This window comes from Psammomys obesus, unplaced genomic scaffold (genome assembly GCF_907164565.1).
Source record: "Psammomys obesus unplaced genomic scaffold, mPsaObe1.curated_primary_1811, whole genome shotgun sequence".
Lineage (NCBI taxonomy): Eukaryota > Metazoa > Chordata > Mammalia > Rodentia > Muridae > Psammomys > Psammomys obesus.
In genome coordinates, this window is record NW_026592732.1 from 11,937,495 (window position 1) to 11,958,661 (window position 21,167).

General features: G+C 43.5%; 1 protein-coding gene across 2 annotated transcripts in view; it reads left to right on the top strand.

Moving 5' to 3' along the window:
- Slc36a4 (solute carrier family 36 member 4) overlaps positions 1-21,167 on the top strand; it is a 32,751-nt gene that overhangs the window by 1,718 nt on the left and 9,866 nt on the right. For both annotated transcript variants that reach the window (XM_055615589.1, XM_055615590.1), the window contains exons 2-8: positions 10,434-10,557; positions 11,527-11,617; positions 12,743-12,831; positions 14,345-14,440; positions 15,376-15,460; positions 17,272-17,496; positions 19,176-19,274. In XM_055615589.1, coding sequence (XP_055471564.1) covers positions 10,434-10,557; positions 11,527-11,617; positions 12,743-12,831; positions 14,345-14,440; positions 15,376-15,460; positions 17,272-17,496; positions 19,176-19,274 — 809 coding nt within the window. The remainder of the gene's footprint in view (positions 1-10,433; positions 10,558-11,526; positions 11,618-12,742; positions 12,832-14,344; positions 14,441-15,375; positions 15,461-17,271; positions 17,497-19,175; positions 19,275-21,167) is intronic.

Consider the following 21,167-nt stretch of genomic DNA (forward strand, 5'->3'; position numbering starts at 1 on the left):
CACACACACACACACACACACACACACACACACACACACACACACACTCTATGGCACATGTGCTCTTGTAGTCACACATCATACACACAAATATCTACCAGACAACTGTCATTGCAACGTTTGTAAGGGTCAAGGTAATTATTGTCCAAATGTCCAAAGAAAGGCCGTGGGCTAAGGTGTGATTTCACCGTACAGTCATCTACTGTTTAGCTGTTAAACCCGATGTGGAAAAGTGTTCGCCCTGTATTATATCTGTTAACTGGAAAAGCTCATTGGTTCCCTCCTCTGCAGGCCTCTGCTTTGTGGATCTTTGAGGTGAGGTCTCACTGTGTAGCTCAGGGCACAGGATACACCATGAAAAAAAGTCCTCCCCCCAAGAAAACCTCAACCAATCAAACAAACAAGTAAAAAAAAAAATCCATCAGGATGCTGCTCCCTTGGCCAATGTATTCAGTAAGCAGATACAGACAGTGAACAGCAGAGATGCCAACCAGGTAATTATGCAGCATGTCCAGTGAAGGGTGCAGTGGGAGAGAGAGCATCATGAGGGAATTGGAAGTGAGGATTAGCTGAGTATTTACAGTGACACAACCGATTTAGGTTTATTTATTTATCTTAGGTTTGTTTTTGAGACAGCGTCTTAGTATGTAGCCCTGGCTGCCTTGGAACTCAGAGGTCTGTCTGCCTCTGTCTCTGGAGTGCATGTGCCAGGATTAAAGGGTGGGCCCTGTGTGAGTTAGGTGATAAAAGGATTATGGGGGAGGTGGATGGGAATGTGGGTGAGCTGTTAGGGTGTTTGTGTAGTATGCCTTAAGCTCTGGGATTGATCCCTAGTACTGTGTAAACTGGGCAGGTGGTACAGCACTCAGGAGGGTTAGAAGTTCAGGGATATCCTCTGCTATATATAGTTTGAAGCCAGCCTAGTCTACATGAGACCTTGTTTAAAAAAAATCAATAAGTACAAAATAAAGCGTGCTTATCATGGTTCCCATGGGAAGAATGGACTAAAGGGCACAAGCAGAAACTGGAGGGCTTTCCACAAGTTAAGGAAAGAGGCCATCATGCTCTTCAGACTAGCATGGTGGCAGTGATGGAAATAGAGAGCAGTGATTAGACTGTGGGTAACGTTGATGAGAATGGTTTCCCAAGAGGCTGGGTGGAGGTAGGCAGGATGGCTACAGGGACCCACATGTCTGAGGGAGGAAGGCTCCTTGGATTGAGGGCTTATGGTAAATTTATAATGTGTCCAGCCCCGTATGTCTTCCTCTTTATAAAGGGGGCTTTGTTTTCTCTCACTTGAGTATGTGTTGGACTTAACTACTCACTTCTGATGATTAGCTTTTGGCTGATGTGATGATTTAGACCATATGAGGCTCTGTGCCCTCCTCTTTGCTACCTCATTTGGGATTGCTAACGTGAAGGAAAGCTAGCTGCCATGGTGGGAGGACAGTCAGGCAGGCAGCCCAAAGGCAACATTCATGGGGCCTTTGTCAGAGGCCTCCTCACTGAAACCATAGAGTTTTTTTTTTTTTTTCTTTTTAAAAAATAAAGTAAAAAATAATTGGTACCAATAGATGTGATCGCTGAAAGCCTTGACTTAAGAGGTGATTTGTCAGATGAGTGAGGTCGCGTGGGTCTGGAGAGGACGATGAGGAGTTTGGTTTAGGGCTTGTTCATGTAGAGAGTTACTAGAAGGTGAAGTCTAGGGAGCAGAGTCTGGAAATTGTCAGCATATAGGTAGGCCTGAAGCTGTGGAGGGGGCAGGGAAGGGAAGAGGGGGCAAGGGAGTCTGGGAGGGAGAAAACAAGAGAATGGATACAAAATTATTCCAAATTATTATAGTGGTAGTTTCAGGATGGTGAGCTAATTATCTTTTAGAGAGTGCTGTTGCATTGTTAGCCACAGGCTTTTTTATTTTCTACAGTGGCGGAGAGTTACATAATGTAGAGGGCGTTTTTGCATTGGGCAACTGTGGAGAGACAGCTGGAGACAGAGGATGAGCTTCTTAGCTCAAAGGCTGGGCCTTATTTCACAAGCCATGGGGTTTCCAGACCGTCTCTTACATACTCTTCGTCCAACCACAGGAATAAAGTAGTCTTATTCCATGATCAAGATAGTGGTTCACAGGGTTGGGTGGCAGCATTGTGCTGTTTTTCATTAAAGATATGATTTGACCTTATCTTCTCATCGCCAAGATAGAAGCAGTTTCTTACTTTGCGGGAACAAGAAGAGGAATATGGCATTCACTTAATGTTTTAAATACTTTCACTGAGAAGGATACAGGAGATTCTGTGGTTCATCTCCTCCCTGTCGGCTTGTTCCCACGTTGGTGTGTTTTCTTCTCTTCATTTCCACTTTTTAAATGGTGGAGTGTGGTATGAGTATGCTGTCCCTCTCCTGACTTGTCTTTGACTGCCCTTGTTTGCCAGAGACTTTGTAACGACAATGTGAAGCCAGGATTGTATCTTATAGCGTGGGCATGCCTTAGTGAGCATAGTAAGTTGCTTATTTCTGGGTACCTCGCAGGTTTTAAGAAGTTATGATTCAGCAAACATCTTTATTAGTAGCTTGCCAGAAGTAGAATTACTGGGTGACAGTAATGAGCACTGTGAGGCTTTAGGAGGTATTGCTAAGTTTGTCAGTCTTTAGCTACAACTGGAGCTTAAGCTGATTTTAGGGCAGGCAGTTGAGGCTGAAACAAGAGTTGGGGGCTATAGGAGAACATTTGGGTTCTGCCTAATTTGAGTCTCAGTGTGTGCTTATGTATTTTCTTTTATTTTCCTTTTTAAAAAATATATGTATATTTTGTTATTATTATTATTATTATTTTTACAATTTATTCACTTTTAATCTCGATTTTAGTCTCCTCTCTCAGTCCCAATCTTTCTCCCTCTTCTTTCCCACTCTCCACCCCTTGTCCCCTGGAAGGGGAAGTTCTCCTCCCCTACTATCTGACGCTGGCCTAACATATCTCATCAGGCATGCCTGGATCCTCTTCCTCTGTGGATTGGCAAGGTCACCCCACCAGGGGGAAGTATGATACATTTTCTATCTAGGGTGTAGAATATTTAATCAAATGAGTGTTCTTGTTCTTTTATAAGTTATCCACTTATAAATGGAAATAACTGTGCCCTAGTAGTTTGAAATCCACTGCTTATTAGTATTTTATCAGGCATTATTAATTTTATTTGTTTACCACAGCTTTTGTTAGAACTGTGTAATTTACTGCTTGGCTAAAACTCACCAAATAACAGACTGTGTAAACTACAAAGGCTCGTATAACTTTTAATTACTTGATATAGAGTATTCAGATGTCATTTCGTGTGTTCGTAACTCTGTTAAATCTTTCACCATGTTGTGTCTTTAGGTATCATCATCACCCATGATTATTATTACAAGATTAATTTACTAATTTATTTACACACACACACACACACACACACACACACACACACACACACACACGTGCACAGGCCAGGGTACAACTTGTGGGAGTCAGTTATCTCCTTCTACTCTGTAGGTCCCAGGGATCGAATTCAGGCCTTCAAACTTGGTAGCGAGTACCCTTACCTACTGAGCTGTCCCTCTGGGTCTCCTGAGGATGATTTTTGTTTGGTTTGGTTTTGTTTTTGCTGTTTTTTAAAATTATTTTTATTGATTACAGTTTATTCACTTTGTATTCCCCCTGAATCTCCCTCCCACCTCCCCTCCCGTCCCCACCCATGTCCCTCTCTCAGTCCACTGAAAAAGGAGGTCCTCCTCACCTTCCCTCTGACCCTAGTCTATCAGATCTCATCAGGAGTAGCTGCATTGTCTTCTGTGGCCGGGTAAGCCTGCTTCCCCCTCAGGGAGAGGTGATCAAAGAGCAGGGCAATCAGTTTATGTCAGAGACAGTCCCTGTCCCCATTCCTATGGAGGCCATTTGGATACTGAACTGCCATAGGCTACCTCTGTGCAGGGGTTCCAGGCCATCTCTATGAGTGGTCCTTGGCTAGAGTATCAGTTTCAGAAAAGACCCCTGTGCCCAGAATTTTAGGCTCTGTTGCTGTCCTTGTGGAGCTCCTGTCCTCTCCAGGTCTTACTATCTCCACTTCTTTCATGAGATTCCCTGTACTCTGCCTAAAATTTGGCTATGAGTCTCAACATCTGCCTCGATACCCTGTAGGGTAGAGCCTTTCAGAGGCCCTCTGTGGTAGGCTCCTGTCCTGTTCGCTGTTTTCTCCCTCCTCCGATGTCCATCCTCTTTGCCTTTCTGAATAGGGATTGAGCATCTTAGCCAGAGTCCTAAGGATGATTTTTGCAGTAGTTTCTGTTTCTGTTTCCTTTTAGCTGTTATAATGTCTCATCTTTGCAAATGTGTCTTATTGGATACTTTATAGCTCCAAAGTGCTCATTGTCAATTATTTTATTAAGTTAGTTCTAATTTCTTGTCAAAGATTTGTACTTTAAAATTTTAGAAAGTGTGATTTGCTTGTAGTATTGTTACCTAGCTGGGGCTTCCATCCATTGGTGGCTTGTGTGCTGTGGAGTGGCTCCATGCTTCATGCCTTCTGTCTCACTTCATCCTCTAGTCCTCTGAGAGGTAGAAATTGTAAGTTTTGTTGTATATGTGATATAACAGGCCTTGGGTAAGACGTCACCCAGCGACTTTATGCTTCTGCTTAGAACTGTCCAACAGACACTGGCAAGGTTGATCTCCAAGTAGTTGCAGTGTGTGTCTGGATTTCAAGTAGTCAGTATGGAAAACAGGATGTAACACACCCTACTTCTTATGTTGCTTATCTGCTCAGGTGACAGTATGTTAGACTTATCAGATTCAACACAACACACTATTAAATGTGCTCTTACCAGCAGGCAGAGGTTCAGGCTTGGTGTGTGCCCTGTGGTCTCCTGCCCAAAGCCAGCGTTAGTGCTAGAGAGTAAATGTTTTTGTTTTTTAAATCACAGCATTTTCTAGGTGGTCAAACGCAAGACACTACTGCTGCATTTACATACTATGTCTTGAAATTCAGAGCAAATTACCACTTCACATTGTGTAGTGAGTGACTTGTGGAGTTTCTCAGAGTTATTAGTAACTATGTTTGTTTAGAGCAGACAATCCTTAGAGGTTCTGGTTGAAGTGGATGTTAATGAACATTTTAAGTTGTAGCTTCTTAGATACAGCTTTCCTGGTGATAGCATTTGAATATCTTGTAGTTCTTTAGATTTGGGTTACTCAGTGTCCTTCAGGCTAATATAGTCAGCTCTAGAACTTGACCCTATTTTAAATATTTTTAGCTTAAAGCTATATAATATCTCCAACTATATAATGTTACTTTTTTAACATTATATAGTCTGAAACAGCAGGAATTGACAGGGACTGTTCAGCTGCTTTTAAACACAATTTAAGCACAGGAGCAAAAATTAGCTATCACTGAACCATGACGCTGAGTTCTGCTTCTGTGGCAGAGTCAAAGTACTACATAAATGCATACTCCTGATTTTCTAACCTGTTAAGTACTTTTCTCCCAGTTTCCACTTTTACAAATTTCTTTAAATCTCCTTATGAGAAGGTTAGAGGAGTGTTAACTTTTAGTAAGATGTTCAAGAAAATGAATAAAAGCAAAGAAATAGCAGAGAAAAGAAATTTTTAAGTAAGTCATTTGTTATAACATCAAGAATGGCTTTAGAACCAGGGAAAAGTGGAACTTAGGTGCTAGACAATTGCTAAACAACCGAAGTTAGGAGGGAGTGAAAGCCCAGCTGCCCTGTAAGTAGGAGTCAAGTGAACATTGTTTTGCTGGCTTGAAAGTCAACCTAAAATTATAAAACTATTTACAGCCATTTTAATACTTGTAGATTATTTTCTCAGCTTTTATCTAAAAAAGATACCAAAAATAAACTCCCCACCTATACTGATAAGAGCAGAGTTGATCCGTTTTCAAAGTCTTGAGAAAACTTACCTTTTCCTTGAATTTTCATGGCTGCTGTGATCTCTCTGGCAGTGGGCTTCAAATAATAGATGGTAGAGGTATTGAAATATTGGTAGTGATAGCTATCTTTATGGAGCACACACCGAACTCATTACAGCATAGACCAAGGCAGAAAGAAATTAGAAAGTGGGCGTAACTGGTAGTCTGGACAAGCTAAGCTGATCAAAGTGAATGAGATCAAGAGCCCACAGGGCAGCAGGGTTCACTGAGGCAAAAAGCCAAAGCTGATGCAAATAACGGGATGGCTGATGTGGGCTCACTAGCTTCTCCAGGAGATGTTTGTCAGTCCTACCCAGTACCTTAGGAGGTGATCTTACTTGGAGACAGGGCCTGCTGTAGAAGGCAGCAGAGAGAGCACAGGCTTAGTTATGGGGGGATGTTACATGAACATGAAATGACCACATATAAGATGGGACAGAGGACAGAGGCCTGGGCCAGAGCCGCCTCAGCCCCTGGAGCAACCCTTTCTCCCACTCTTATTTCAGGCTTCTGGCCCTTTGGATACCTGGATTTCTGTTGTCCGAAGTCCCATTTTGTTACAGTGACCCTCACAAAACTCCAGTGATGGTTTTGGAGGGGAAACAATGGCATTGTGTTGTGTGGAGATAACAGCAAAGGAAGCAGAGTCTGCTCTAAGACGAGATACACGTAACTGATCCCGATGTGTTTTGCTGGTAATTATGGGATGATATCACAGTAAAATAAAACAGACCTGCCGTGGGGAAACACCTGCCACCTTGTGAGTTTGCACTGTGTTCAGGTCTAGCACTGTGTATTCTATGGTCCTAGAGGGCAAGAAACAAGGCAGCCCTACATAGTAACCCATGGATAATGCACCGAAGATAACAGTCAGAGGAACCACCGCAAGGCAGTGAAGAGTGAATTGTAAGTCCCCATGAATTTAGATGGGTGGCTGAAACTTGTGTTTTCCATAGCTTAGATGATTTTTACCTCCTCTGTGAGTTACACCAGTTCATAGGAATGATGTAATCATAGATTTTTATAGTATCTCCCAGTGTTGTAAAACCTTATCAAATCATTAAAAACCCATAGGCTGAGCGCCAGCTAACACTGGACTGGATTGCCTGAATCGTAATGTCTGAACTGTCAGTCCCGAGCCTGTGAATTCAGTAAGGAGCAAAAGTAAATGATTCACGAAACAGTGTGAGGAAACCAAGGATACTGTCAGCACCAAGGCATTGAGAAGTGGAGAAAGAAACTGTGTTTATCATGTTGCTGTAAACATGGAGAGTGGACAGGAGCACAGCACAGAGAATGGACAGGAACACAGCATGGAGGATGGACAGGAGCACAGCATGGAGGGTGGACAGGAGCACAGAATGGAGGATGGACAGGAGAACAGCATGGAGAGTAGACAGGAGCAAAGCATGCCATGGACAGGGGTGGCATTAGGATCTGTGAAGACGAAGGAGTAGCATATGAGGAAGAAACAGGGAAAATCTCTTTCAGTGTGATCATCTTGAAGTGTTAAGAGAGAGAGGTCTGATCTTCAAGTTATCAGTGCAGGGCCTGAGGCCAGGAAAGGAATTTTATTGGTAGTAGGTCTGAGTGGCACCCTTGGCAAAGATTGCTTATAGAGGAGAGCTAGACAGAGTAGAGCAGAGGTGCCTCATGCCCTGATGGTGAAGGGAAAGGAAGGAGGAGAAGGGGATGAAAGAGGGAGACATGGGAGCAGAAGAGAGGCTCAAAGGGGGAATAAGGGAGATAGTGGGAGAAAAGTGGAGGCATAAGGGGAGGATGATCAACAGGAACAAAGTATGGAAATATGAGACCCAGTATTTGTATACTAAGTTTTGAATGAAGGATGAATCCCAGAAAATAATGTAGCGGTGAATCCTTCTGAAGAATCTGCTGGGACTGTGTACTCAGCGTGAGTGCACAGCACAGCAGGGTCACAAGGCCTGACTCTCCAGCCCAGGCATACCTAGTCAGAACCTTTGGGGTGGAGCATGTCCATTTGTTAGCAAGCCCTACAAGGCTTCTCTGAGAGATTCTAGTCGTCATAAACTTCTGGGTGACTGAGGAAACTGTCAGAGAGCTGCAGTGAATGCTGATGTTAACTGTAGATCTGAATCTAAGGGGAAAATGGAGACATGTTGGGAAGAACACATACATGAAATAATGCAAGCGAAAACAGAAGAGAGGACGGCCACAGGAGAAAGAATGGTTATGTTGTGGACCACTGACCTCCCTGTGACCAAATGCATGACAGGGAGGCATATCTTTGCTTATGATTCAGGGGCTGCAGTAGTCCACCATGGCAGAGAGAACATGCTGGCAGAGCGATGGCTGCAGCTGATGCTGCCCTGGTGGGGGCATGCCTGCTCACATCTCAGTGAATCAGGAAGTAGAGACAGGACAGGAAGCAGGCTGGGCTGTGAACCTCATGGCCTGCCAGCTTAGAGACTCACTTATAACTAATTTCCACTAGTTATATAACTTCCACTTATAACTAGGTCCACAGTCTCCTAAACAGCAGCACCTACTGGGGACCAAGTGTTCAAACCCATGAGCCAGTGGACAATTCACACTTGAACTACAGCAGGCAGATAGTAGGTAGAAATTGTATTGCAGTGAAAGCTGTCAAGGTAGGTGCTAAAAAGATGGTTCAGCTGGTAAGAATGTATACTGCTCTCGCAGAGGACCTGAGTTTCCTTCCTAGTACCTACATCAGGCAGCTCACAACCGCCTGCAGTTCTGGTTCCAAGGGATCCAGTGCCTCCTTCTGGACTCCATAGGTACCTGCACTCACACTTGCACAGACTCACGTACAAATGCACATTACACACATGATTTTAAAATCTTAAACTGTCAAAATAGAAAAAGATTAAGGACATGAGGAGAGCTAAGGACACCCCTTAAAGATGCAGTGACACAGATGACCAGCAGAACAACCCAGGTAAGTGGAGTCTGGGGCCTGTGCCCTTGCCCTCCTGTCCTGAAAGAGCACAGAGGAACTAACTGGTGCAGCTGGGGAAATGAGCATTCTATTGTGGAATCTCAAGAGGTCATTCTAGTTCTTAGGAAAGGTGCTGCCATAGAGTGGATGATCTGAGATCGTGCGCAAGCTCTGCAGTAACTCATGGAAGCGAGTCTGCATTTGGGAGGGTAAAAGTATGGCAGCAAATCATCAAAACTAGAAAAAGTCTACAAAGAATGCAAATGGTATTAGTACTATTTTTTTGAATCAAATTTAAACCCGAAATTACTGTAAAATGAAGAGTTTGAAGGGCAAGGCTGATCATTTCTAATTATAGTTACTCCATCCCTTGGTGAGGCAGCTTACCATGAGTGGTAGATGAAGGCGAAAGTGTTTAAAATCTCTGTCCTTCAGTCTTAGTGAACTCAGATTTAGTGATTTTTTTTTTTTTTTGCAATAAGAGGACAGTTGAAAAAAGTCACATGAAAACATTGCTTGAAAGACAAGAACATTTTGATATTAAAATTTTAACATTTGAACGGCTGTAATTTTAAGCATTTAAAAACAGGATTATTGTTTACCTGTTACAGTGTGATTTGAAGCTGACCAGATATGGAAAACACATTTGACTATTTCTTCACATTTTTTTTTTTGTCCTGTAAGCATCATGTGGACGAAATAAGAATTGTTTTCTATATTACTTTAGCTTTTTCCTCTGCACTGTATAATTCAAATAGAACACCCAGGAAGTAAGTCTGGTTGTTTCTTTGCAACAATATCGAGATCTAGAAGGGCTAAGGTGAACTAAAGTGCTCAGTGAATACAGATGGCATTTCGTGTGTGTGTGTGTGTGTGTGTCTGTGCAGAGTGCATGCATGCTTCCCTGTGTGAGTGTACACATGTGTGTCTGCAGAGTAGATTCATGTTTGCATGTGTGGATGTGCACATGCATGTGTGTGTATGTGTGTACACATAAGTGTATGCATGCTTTCATGTGTTGCTGTGTACATGCATGTGTGTGTGCAGAGCATATGCATGCTGGCATGTATGTGGGTACATGTTTACCTGCGTGTGTGTAGTGTGCAGAGTGTACATGCACACATGCACCTGTATATGAGTGTGTGTTTGTGTAGTGTGCAGAGTGCATGCATGATTGCATGTGTGTGGACACACATGTATGTGTGTGCGTGTGTGTGTGTGTATCTGTAGGTCCGAAGCTTACGATATATTTCTAGGTTGTTCTCTCTGTATTGAGACAGGATCTTTTGCTGAATTCAGAGTCTATAGTACTTTGCTAGTCTGGTTAGTCACTCAGTGGGTTGTCTATCTCTGTCTCCCAAGGGCTGATGTTACAAGTGGCTGCCGTGGCTTCCTGGCCTCTTCGTGAGTGCCAGGGATCAGAAGTCAAGAACTGAGAGCTATCTCTCTAGCCTGACACTTGCCAATGTTTAAAAACTGAAGAGCCATAGCCTTACCTGGGTTTTGTAAGCAGTGGTGCAGAACTGTTTTCTGTTTTGTAGATATGGACGTGATGAGGCCCTTAATAAACGAGCAAAACTTGGACGGATCGTCAGACGAGGAGCAGGAACAGATGCTCCTGCCTGCACAGAAGCACTACCAGCTGGATGGGCAGCACGGGATTTCGTGAGTGCCAGGGCTCGTGGGTCCTCAGAAATGTGAGCACAGTCGGTGCTTCACACGACGCTGCAGATGACACGGGGTGGTTAGGAAGAGTGAAGAGTCACACTCCCAGTTGTTAGCCGTCTGTGAGAGAACGGCATTACTGAACACTGTGGGGATTTCTTCAGCAGGGTGGACATCAGATCTGTGTCCCGCAGAGGCAGATATCAGTGAGAAGACACGAATGTTATGTGTGTTCGAAGAATGGGAAGGAGCTGTGGGCGTGGGAATGGCCCGTGCAGAATGAGACAAGCTCCTGGTGGAACGTATTATGAAAGCCCGGTGTCTTAGCATTAATTTTTTGCATTAAATTTGAGCATTAAATTCTTGCATTAATAGTAATTTAGTGATTTGATCAAGAGTATAAACTAAAAGAACAAAATAACAACAAAAAAACCCTCTAGGCAGTTATTTTTGTTTTATGAGTTTGAGTTTTGTACTCCTCTTAACTTCCGTTTGTTTCTTCTTGGTCAAGGAGATCTCCTCCAGTGAACTTCCATGGTCAAGTCCGTAGGGAGCTCATGATAATATAAATTGCTATTTTACCTAAATATAGCTTAAAAACCTGGATACATATTTTTCTTCTGTGACTTCCTCTTAGGGAGACCATCATAGATCAAAGGTTTAGAACTGTGATTATCTAGACTGTTTTACCAGCCAGATCTTCAGTGTTTTTGACACCATGGCAGCAAACTGGCCTATGAGAAAACTGTAGTTTTAATTTACTGTTCTGTGTGTACAACACTTTCACTAAACAGTTAATTTCTACAACAATTCTCTGTACTTGCCTTTTGTTGAGTGACGATAGGACTGGAGCCTAGGGTGACTTATTGCCTGCTGGTGGGATGGGAACAGTTCTTTGGTATGGGAACAGTTCTTTGGTATGTGAGTCCCTAGGCTGAATTCTTAAACCTTAAAATTTTCACTTTCCAGATTCCTGCAAACTTTGATGCATCTTCTCAAGGGCAACATCGGAACTGGCCTCTTAGGGCTCCCCTTGGCAATAAAGAATGCAGGCATCGTGGTAAGGCTGTCTATGCCCTCCATTCCACATACAGTTATTTGTCTGCAAAAATGACTTCGAAGCACCATCTAGCCTCATCCAGTATAACCTGGTCAGAGGACATGTAGGTGGCCATTGGCTATTGTTCTGATACAATGATGTCAACTGTAATCATGGTACCTGGCCCAGAGGGAGAATTACTGTTTTCATTTCTATGTGATTACTTATTTTTAATATTTAACAACAAAAGCAAGCTCTCAAACCTAACACAGGTCTTGATTTCTGAAGATGGGTGGGTGTGTCTTTTTGGGGGGTTGTCAGGGACTTAAGCAGCATACCCATAGCAACAAATGTATTAAGGGAATGGATTATTTTTATGGTATAGCTTCATTAGTATTTTAGCGTCAGAATAAATATGTGTGCAGTACTCATACCTAAGAAAAATACTTGCAGTGAGTAACGATGTCTTTTAAACACAATTAAAAAATGGTTAGAGACAGTTACTATAATTACTGCATTTGAGAACCTTGTTGAGGCAGATTCATGGATGAAGTAAATTAGATATACTTGGTTTTGGTTGGGTTGGTTTCCATAGAGGGTTGTAGCTGTCCCCTCTTTTTGCAGGTCTAGCAGTCCTATGTGTAAAATAACTGGATTTTTGATTGTTTAGCTGAGCTTTGCCTTGGTTGTGCTACCCTACGGTAATCCGGGCATCGCTGAGTTTGGCGAGTACACACTTGAAAGTTTTCATATACTGTTTGAAAGAAGTATGTCCTAATTGCTGCTCCTGACACCCGCTGCTGCAGGTTCTCAAAGAGTGATCTGTAGGAGGGTAATGATCTTTTTGTCTAGGCTGTATGAGTGAGTACTATACCAGTGAGACATTGATGCTATAGATTTGTCTTGCTGTGCTGGATGTGACATTGTGTGCCACGTTCTTTGCTGAGTGTCTGTACTCTAACATAGGCTGTCAAGTCAGCCAGGAAGCATTGTCTAAGACTAATTTTCTTCATGCCTGGGATGATTTAATCATTGGATCCAACAATTTTTCATTGTAAATGAATTGTCCATTGAATCATTGCTTATAAGCTTACTCAGTTTTTAAAAAAATGAATACTTAAGCCTTCCATGTTTTCTTCTTTGCAGCTTGGACCAATCAGCCTTGTGTTTATAGGAATTATTTCCGTCCACTGTATGCACATATTGGTACGTTGCAGTCACTTTCTATGTCAGAGGTAAATGTGGACTCATTAAGTCTATTTGATTAATTGTAAAGTTTCATGTTTACTTAGAGCATCGTTGTGCCATGCATGTACTGTGCTTTGCATCTAGAGGTTATATTTCCTTCCACCGCATACACACAGCTAAAACACTGACCGTGGCACAGGCTGGCATTTCCTATAGTTAAATGTGGTCGGGGTCTATTCCCAGTTATCCCTTGGTGTTCTCAGAGGATTGGTTCCATAATTCTTATTGCTATCTACCAGTGCTCCAATCCCTCACACAGAATGATGAAGCCACTGCAGATCCTCCCAGATGCTAGTCATCTTTAATAAACTATTCATGCTATGCACACTAATATTTTACACTAGTTACCAAATAATGACAAGAAAAATAAAGTTGTATATGTAGTCAACACAGACATATGTTTTCATGAATTTTCCATATGCAGTTGGTTAACGCACCCATGAGGATCTTGGGGGTATGGAGGGGTGACTGAACTTTCTTTTTAAATGTTTATTAATATCGGTATGTGTATATGATGTATGTATGTTGGCACATGTATGGCACAGTACACCTGTGAAAGCAGGAGGGCAACCTTGTGGAGTTAGTACTCTCCTCCACTTTAGGGGACCCCTAGGGGGCTGAACTCAGGTTGTCAGGCTTTTGTGGTAAGTACTTTAGCTCCTGAGTCCTCTCACTGGCCCGTGATGACAGACATTCAAAAGGTGCTCTCTTGGGAAGATGGGGGTGGGTTATTTTATTTAGGAGAAGGAGAGTGGGGAGGTTCTGAGGAAACCTAGGAGCTGCACACTTGAGGTGATAACCTCAGGTCTTCAGTTCATTAGTGAGTTTGTTTGGGGCAGAGAACTCTTAGTGATGGTTACTGACAGACTATTGGAAAGATAATATGTTCTTTTTTATGTAACATGAAATGCTTCTTCTGAACAGTAAATTAGCCTTTAAAATGCTTTCGATTATAGTGTACCAATGGTCTGGTCCCAATTCTTTTCATTAAATGTTCTTGAAACTGTTTCATTTATGTTGTTTAAATAATGCTGTATACTCTAGGGAAGAAAGTGGAATAGAGAATGGAGACATGGCCCTGACTTCATGGAGCTGTTCTGAAGATTAAATGAGACAGCTTATACGGAACTGTAGTGGAGAGCCTGGCACACTGTTACACAGTGCTGTCACAGGATGGAATGATCTTCAGATGAGCACCATAGTTGGTGTTTTTAGATGTTTGAAATATTTCAATCAGTGAAGCATCAGTACAGAGTTGTTTGAAATCTGCAGATACAAAAACTTCAGCAGCTAGTAAAATTTTTTATGCCCACCACATGACAGTGATATTTTGAAATTTCTTTAGTCATGCTCATGAGTACACAGATGTTTGCACTTTGAAAACACATCTAATGTACAACCTTGAGTTCACAAATCTCTATTTATTTGATGCTATTTTCATGGAATGGCCTTACAGACCAATTTAATACTTTTCTGTGTATGTGTGTCCTTAACTTTCAGGTTTAAGAAGTCAACGCTGGGATACAGCGACACTGTGAGTTTTGCGATGGAGGCCAGCCCGTGGAGTTGCCTTCAGCGGCAGGCAGCGTGGGGGCGGTGAGCACTGGCCTTTCTTCTAATGACTGTGTGTTGAGGTTATGTTAAGTTTTAACTGCTTTCATCAAACAAGACATACCTCAAAGTATGACAAAGCTGTGGGAATATATTAAGTGCTCTTTACAGTTGGACAGACTCTGGTTCTAATCTCTCCCAGTTTGCTGTCTTATAGTGTTGATGACAATTGATAGGAGTCATCAGTCAGTCAGTCTGATTGTGCGCTCCGACCTTGCTCCGAGCCCAGTATTCAGGATGCTGTACCTGTGGTCTGCCATGTTCTAATGACATCATGTAGATACCTGGCAGTAGTTGTTCCCTCCTTCTGCATAACTAGTTCATGTTCTAGAACTTTCTAGTGCATCTCATTAAAAAAATCAAAACAAAATTTACCAAAGGTGTTTCCTTAGAGGTTTGATTCACACCTCCAGTCCTCTTACATTCTACTTTCTTATTGATTTGGGAGGTAGCAGGTACTTCCATGTGTGCAAATGACAAAGGCTACCATGAGGAAGATCTTGATAAGTAGCAGGGATGGGTGTGGTCTAAATCATGAATTTTTCTTCAGCGCTGAGGCTTGAATGAAGGTCCCTGGGTATACTAGGTGAAAGGCTCCACTAAGAGCCACCCCAAGTCTGAACACATTTCCGTAAAATCACTGGACAAGCAGCTGTTCAGACACAGCAGAATTGCAGGAGGAAGTGATGTTAAAAACTGCCTTGTCCCTGAATGAAGCAAGCTTCTACTGTCTGGGGTAGTCTAGTGCCTTACTGACTGTAGTGATCTTCACATGAAACAAGCGTTTGAGTGTTCACTATCTCAGTAAGTAAAAAGAAAACATGCTATTATAAGATGCTTTAAAATAGTTAATGAGAGAAATGAGCTCTGCTGACCGTTTAGAGCTCCTGGTGACGTTTCTTTTGGGATTGTGTTTTCAGGACTGTGGTCGACTTTTTTCTGGTGATAACACAACTGGGATTCTGCAGCGTCTATATTGTCTTTTTAGCTGAAAATGTGAAACAAGTGAGTATGTTCCTGAGACTGTTTTCTTTGGATGCCTTGTTTATTGCATGCTGGAAGCCATGGTTGAGGATAGTGACATTTCATCCACAGTCATTTTTTACAGACTCTTCTTTCATGTTCTCTTTTACCAGTTGGATTTCTGATGTTGTTGTTGGTATCACTGCTCCCGACCTTATGTCGACCCCACTTGTTCCTTTGGGCCGACTGTGGTATGGTTTACTGTTTCTAGATTATTTCAAATTCAGATCTCAAAAGTATATGCATAGAACTTGGGGTGACATTCTCTGTTGTTGATGTTCTTTAGAGGAGATATAAGATGGTCAGCAGCAGCTGAAAGCATGAGGTAAAAAGATGAGTGTTTATTCCTAAGGTTCAGTAATTGTTGCTGCTGTTTAAAAAGATTCAGAAAAAACCTGCCATCTTGTAGTCCCATGGCACATGCTGGGAAGAGAGCCTGTCTGGGCCCATGCAAGATGGCAGTAATGGAGCTTGTTATCCATACCCACCATGTTTACTTGCTTTTTGAGATGGCCTCACCTAGTTCAGGCTCATTTTGAACTTTCTGTGTGGCTCAGGCTGGCCTTGGACCTCCTGATCCTCCTGCACTACCTCCCAAGTGCTGGGACCACAGGTGTGTACCACCATGACTGGTCATTGCTGGGTCTTTCCTAGTTCTCCCAAGAGAGTTGCTAGCATGCCCTGTTTGAATGTAGGAATAATGCCTGTGGATTTGTTTATAAACTGTAACACAGCATTAACCCTTACAGTTACCTTACAGTAACTGCTGCACAGTCTTGTGCACATGCCTGACATCCCCTGAGCTTCCAGGGTGTTTTCCTGAAATGAGCCCTCAGTCATAGTCGGTACACTACTATGTTGTTTGTCCGTTGAGTACGGCCTTGACCTCGGGATGTTGGTGCCTCAGTTTCTAAAGCGTTGGGTTCCTACGTATGTACTGTCACACCTGGTTATCCATGTCTGGTAATAGCTTTATCACGGGGTAGATTTTTAGGTTTGATGTGTATGTGTGTGTGAGAGAGAGAACATCTAAAGGCTTTGAGTGACTTTCTCTTATGAAACATTGTCTGTTACAGAATTTAATGGAAAATTTAAGTCATGAGAAGATGAGGTAGAAAAAGTGGCTCCCTGGGTGATTGGAAAGAGTAATTGTCTTTTATAGCTAGAATGATGAAAGTCTTTTAGAAGCATAAAGGGAACCACAGAAAAAGACAAGGAGCCGGACTTTAGAAAACAGCCTGAGGCAGCAGTGAGCACCCACACGGGCAGGGCAGCAGCAGTCACAGAAGTGTGGACCTGGACGTTGTCACTCTTGGGAGAAGTTTTCCTTCCATTTGGTGGCAGTGCGGATTACTGTACACACTGGTTAAAACCCACTCCTCAACACCACCATAGGCAAGAACTGTGGGATGATCTCACTGGTCACCAGTGTCACAGTTATACACTGTGCCATGACCTCACTGGTCACCAGTGTCACAGTGAGATGCTGTTGGGGTGACCAGTGTCACATTTAGACACTGTGGGCAACCTTACTGGTCACCAGTGTCACAGTGAGGCACTGTGGCCAGTGAGGCGCTGTGGTATGACCTCACTGGTCACCAGCATCACAGTTAGAAACTGTGCCATGACCTCACTGGTCACCAGTGTCACAGTGAGACACCATAGCGTGACCTCACTGGGCACCACTGTCATGGAGCTTGATTGTAGAGGGTGTGAATTTTATTGCCTCTCTCATGACTGTAAGCTGATGGATAATTTCCCTCCTCCTTCCTCCCCTGGTGACTGTACTGCAGGTTCACGAAGGATTCCTGGAGAGCACAGCGTTTGTTTCGAATAGCTCAGATCCTCAGGCATGTGAGCGAAGAAGTGTGGACCTCAGGGTCTATATGCTCTGCTTCCTCCCGCTTATAATTCTCTTGGTCTTCATTCGTGAGCTGAAGAATCTGTTTGTACTTTCATTCCTTGCCAACATTTCCATGGCTGCCAGTCTTGTGATAATTTACCAGTATGTTGTTAGGGTAAGTGTGCTTTTGGGTAACCATGCTGTGCTCCCATGTGGGCGAAACTCCCTTTGGAGGTGACAGTTGTCCCATGGAGAGACCTGTTCCACATATGTGGCACACAGGCAGCAAAGGTTGATTTCCCTTTAGGGCACAGTGTTAACGCCTGAAGGAGACGCTAAGATGTGACAGGCACAGGTTTCAAGTTGGTCTGGTGTGAGCGCGGATGGGGATGTTTGTGGGTTTGTTCAGTGTTTCCAAACATCCCACCTTCCCTGTTAGAGCGCCTGTGAGATCAGGATGGTGCTCTTACTACACAGCCTCCAGTGACTCAGCTCGTTGAGGTCCTGCACTGGTGCGTTTGAGCTTTGAGACAGCCACAAGGGTGGGTGTGTATGTAATTCCCACCTGCCCTCCACGGCCACAGCACCAGTTTGTGACTGCTTTGTTTGAAGACCGTGCAGTAATGGGAGCGGAGGTCACTCTTTGAAGTCTCAGCAGTCTTAGGCCAGTTACATTGGGCAGAGGCCAGTGGCCCACACGAAAGTTGAGGATCCCTGTTTTATTCCTCACGACCTAATCCACCTTTTATATTACTTGCAAGATAATAAAATTTCCATTAAGAGTTCACACAAACTCATATCCTGGGTCTGCTTCACTTTTCCTCCCCCTGGCTTCTCAGATCGTTAGGAACGAAGGTTGCCTGAGCCTTTGTGAGGCTCACAACTCCTTAGCTGGTCATGTGGGTGAAGCCTGGACTTGGTGGAGCAGAGAAGGGGGATCCCCCAGGAGAGGGAAGAGCACAAGGAGGGACACAACGCACTGCTCACTCGAGTGACAGTTGAGCAGTAGCAGATGATCCAGACATTTTGGTACCCTGCTCGCTCTGATCCCTGCTTCTCCTGTTAGGAAATTCTGCATATGCCCTAACTGTTCCAGGCTCCACCTGCCCCAAGTTAGCCACATGCCTCCACACTCCAGTCTGTATATCTTTTTTTCCTTGGCCTTGAATTCCACTCTGTAGTTGAGGCAGAGAAGAAGATGGTGGCGAGGAGGGACTAGATTGGGATATCTGGAGTAAGGCCATTGTGGTCAGTGGCTTTGAGCCAAGTGTGCTGCAGTGACTTTGTCTTGATCAGGACACGGGGAAGCGTTATAAGAGTTGGTGCCAAGCAATTAAGGACACTTGGGCACACAGTGAGAAACAGGTTGAGTGTGAGCAGGTTGTGTGTGTTCAGTGGGGTCACACAGTGTGGAACAGGTTGCATGTGTTGTGTCAGAGCAAACACCGAAACCAGAGGAGACCTGTGCCAGGGCGGCTGGGAGGGAAGTCAGGAGGCTAGGAGTCTTAGGAAGATGAAGACATGGGGACACATGGAGCCAACAGCCATGCCTGGCGTCTGGGGGTCTTTCTAAAACAGCAGGACATGTGCCCCGTGTGCTGCCTGGAACAGTGGACAGATGTTCTCAGGAGGAATGTGTGGGTGTGAGGGAAACAGTTTCTTCTGCAACTGTACCCTAACAGCTTAGCCTCCCTGAACATAGGATATAGAAAGCACTTACTAAATTTCGTCACCCTGCTTGCTTTGTGAAGCTTGGCAGAATGTGATTTTGATTTTGCTCTTTAATTTTAAATAATTTGCGTTAGGTAAAGCTATAACCTCGTTTCTTTGGTTTTTTCCCCCTCTTTTCTGCAGAACATGCCAGATCCCCACAACCTTCCAATCGTGGCTGGGTGGAAGAAATACCCACTGTTCTTTGGTACCGCCGTGTTTGCATTTGAAGGCATAGGAGTGGTAAGAATTACCCATTACTTTTTTTTTTTTTTTAACTTTTAAGTTAACACAAAATTTTATATAGTCAAACTATATAAAAATACCTCAGCCAAAGTGGCTGAGTTATATAGCAATTGGGCAGGGATGGGAAGAGGAAGTCAGCCCTGGGGAATGGGCGTGTAAGGTAAGGGGGTTGGAGTGAGGAGGGCTGGGTGGAACCATGGGTACTGAGACTTGTGCTGGATCTGAGACTTAACAGTGAGTGGGGAAGACTTGAACTGTTGTTTTTTTTTTTTTTACTGAACAGTAACTTAACCTTAGAAATGTTTCTTCGGCATTTAGTCCTTTCCTTGGTAGGCTAAGTGATGATATTAGACTAGATTTTTAGCGTTGTTGGGAATAATTTTAACCCTGTAAGAGCCTTGTGATAGCGTACTGAAAAGTCTTGTTAGCATCACATAACCTCAGAACTATAGCTCACGGACAGTTTTGTTTTGTCTATGTTGCACATATTCAGACATGCCCAAAGAGAGCATTTTTTTTAATTTTAAAGTTTCTATGATGCATGTGGGTGTTTTGCCTGCAAGCGTGGCTGTGCACCAAGTGCATGTCTAGTCTCCATGGAGGGCAAAAGAGGGTGTTGAGGGCAAAACTGGGGTCACAGGTGATTTTGAGCCCATTCTCCAAGAACTTGGTTCTTTTCTTGGAGCGTGGCATTTAGAATTAAGATCTCCATGCTGAGCGTGCTAGGTGAGGAGTATTGCTTCTAACCCCTCAGGAGCAGAGCAAGTAAAAGCTCACATATGTATGAGCACACACATACATGTCCATAAGTGCTGTATAGTGTGTGTGCGCGCACACACTTCTGTTTGTGTGTGAGAGAGAGAAAAGTAGGAAAGGGACTACAAAAAATTACAAATGCCATGCTCCAAGAAAGGAACTAAGTTCTGTGGAGAAAACTGTCAGATGAAGACTGAAACCTTGAATTCAAGATGAGTCTCTATATAGGCCAGACAGAAAGGGAGTACTCGGAGGGTCAGTGATGAGGCAGTTGGCACAGTACACACACCTGATGGCATCACAGTGGCAAAGGCTGGAGCAGGATGAGCGAAGAGCGCATGGCAGAATGTTGGGTTGCAACTCAGTATCCCCAGCAAATCTCCAGAAGTCCACAGTGGTGTGAATGATTGAACTAATGATTTTTGAGGTAGAGTCTTGCAGAGCCTCCTCCTTCCAGCAGATATAGATAATTCACACTTAGTTCTTGGGGAATGGGCTAGAGTCAGAGACCCGGAGTGTGGTGAGGGGTTGGGAGACGGTGGCTTTACAGCAGTGGCCAGACTGAACTGCACAAGTCATCAATCATGATGGAACATGTAGCAAGAACAGCAGCTCAGGGGCCCATAGCACCTGTCTAGTCACAAGGAAGGCGTTAGGCCAACCCAGATGAGAGGGGTGTCATGCAAAGGATTTCTATAAGTCAAGACTGAGAAACCAGACAGATTACAGGACAACGAGGGAACAGGGTGATAAGTTCAGTGTGGTGTCCTGGACAGGCTCCCGGTACAGAAGAAGGTCATTCCCGAAAAACTAGAGAAATCGAAATGGAATTTGGGGTTCAGTCACTAGTGCTTGGCCAGTGCTGGCTCAGTTGTGACAACTGGTAACATAGAATGTTAATTGTGGGAAAGCTGTTCTAAGGGCAGGTGGGAGGCATCTGTGTTTCCTTTGCATTTTAAAAAAAATCTAAAATTATTCTAACTAGAAAAGGCATATAAAAATAACCAGCAGGTCGCCTGCCAAGAGCTGATCTTCAAATCTTTTTAGGAGTTAAAAAAAAAGTAATATAAAAATCTACAGAGCACAGGGGCTGAGGAGGTGGATCAGTTGGTAATGTGCTTGCAGCACAAGGGT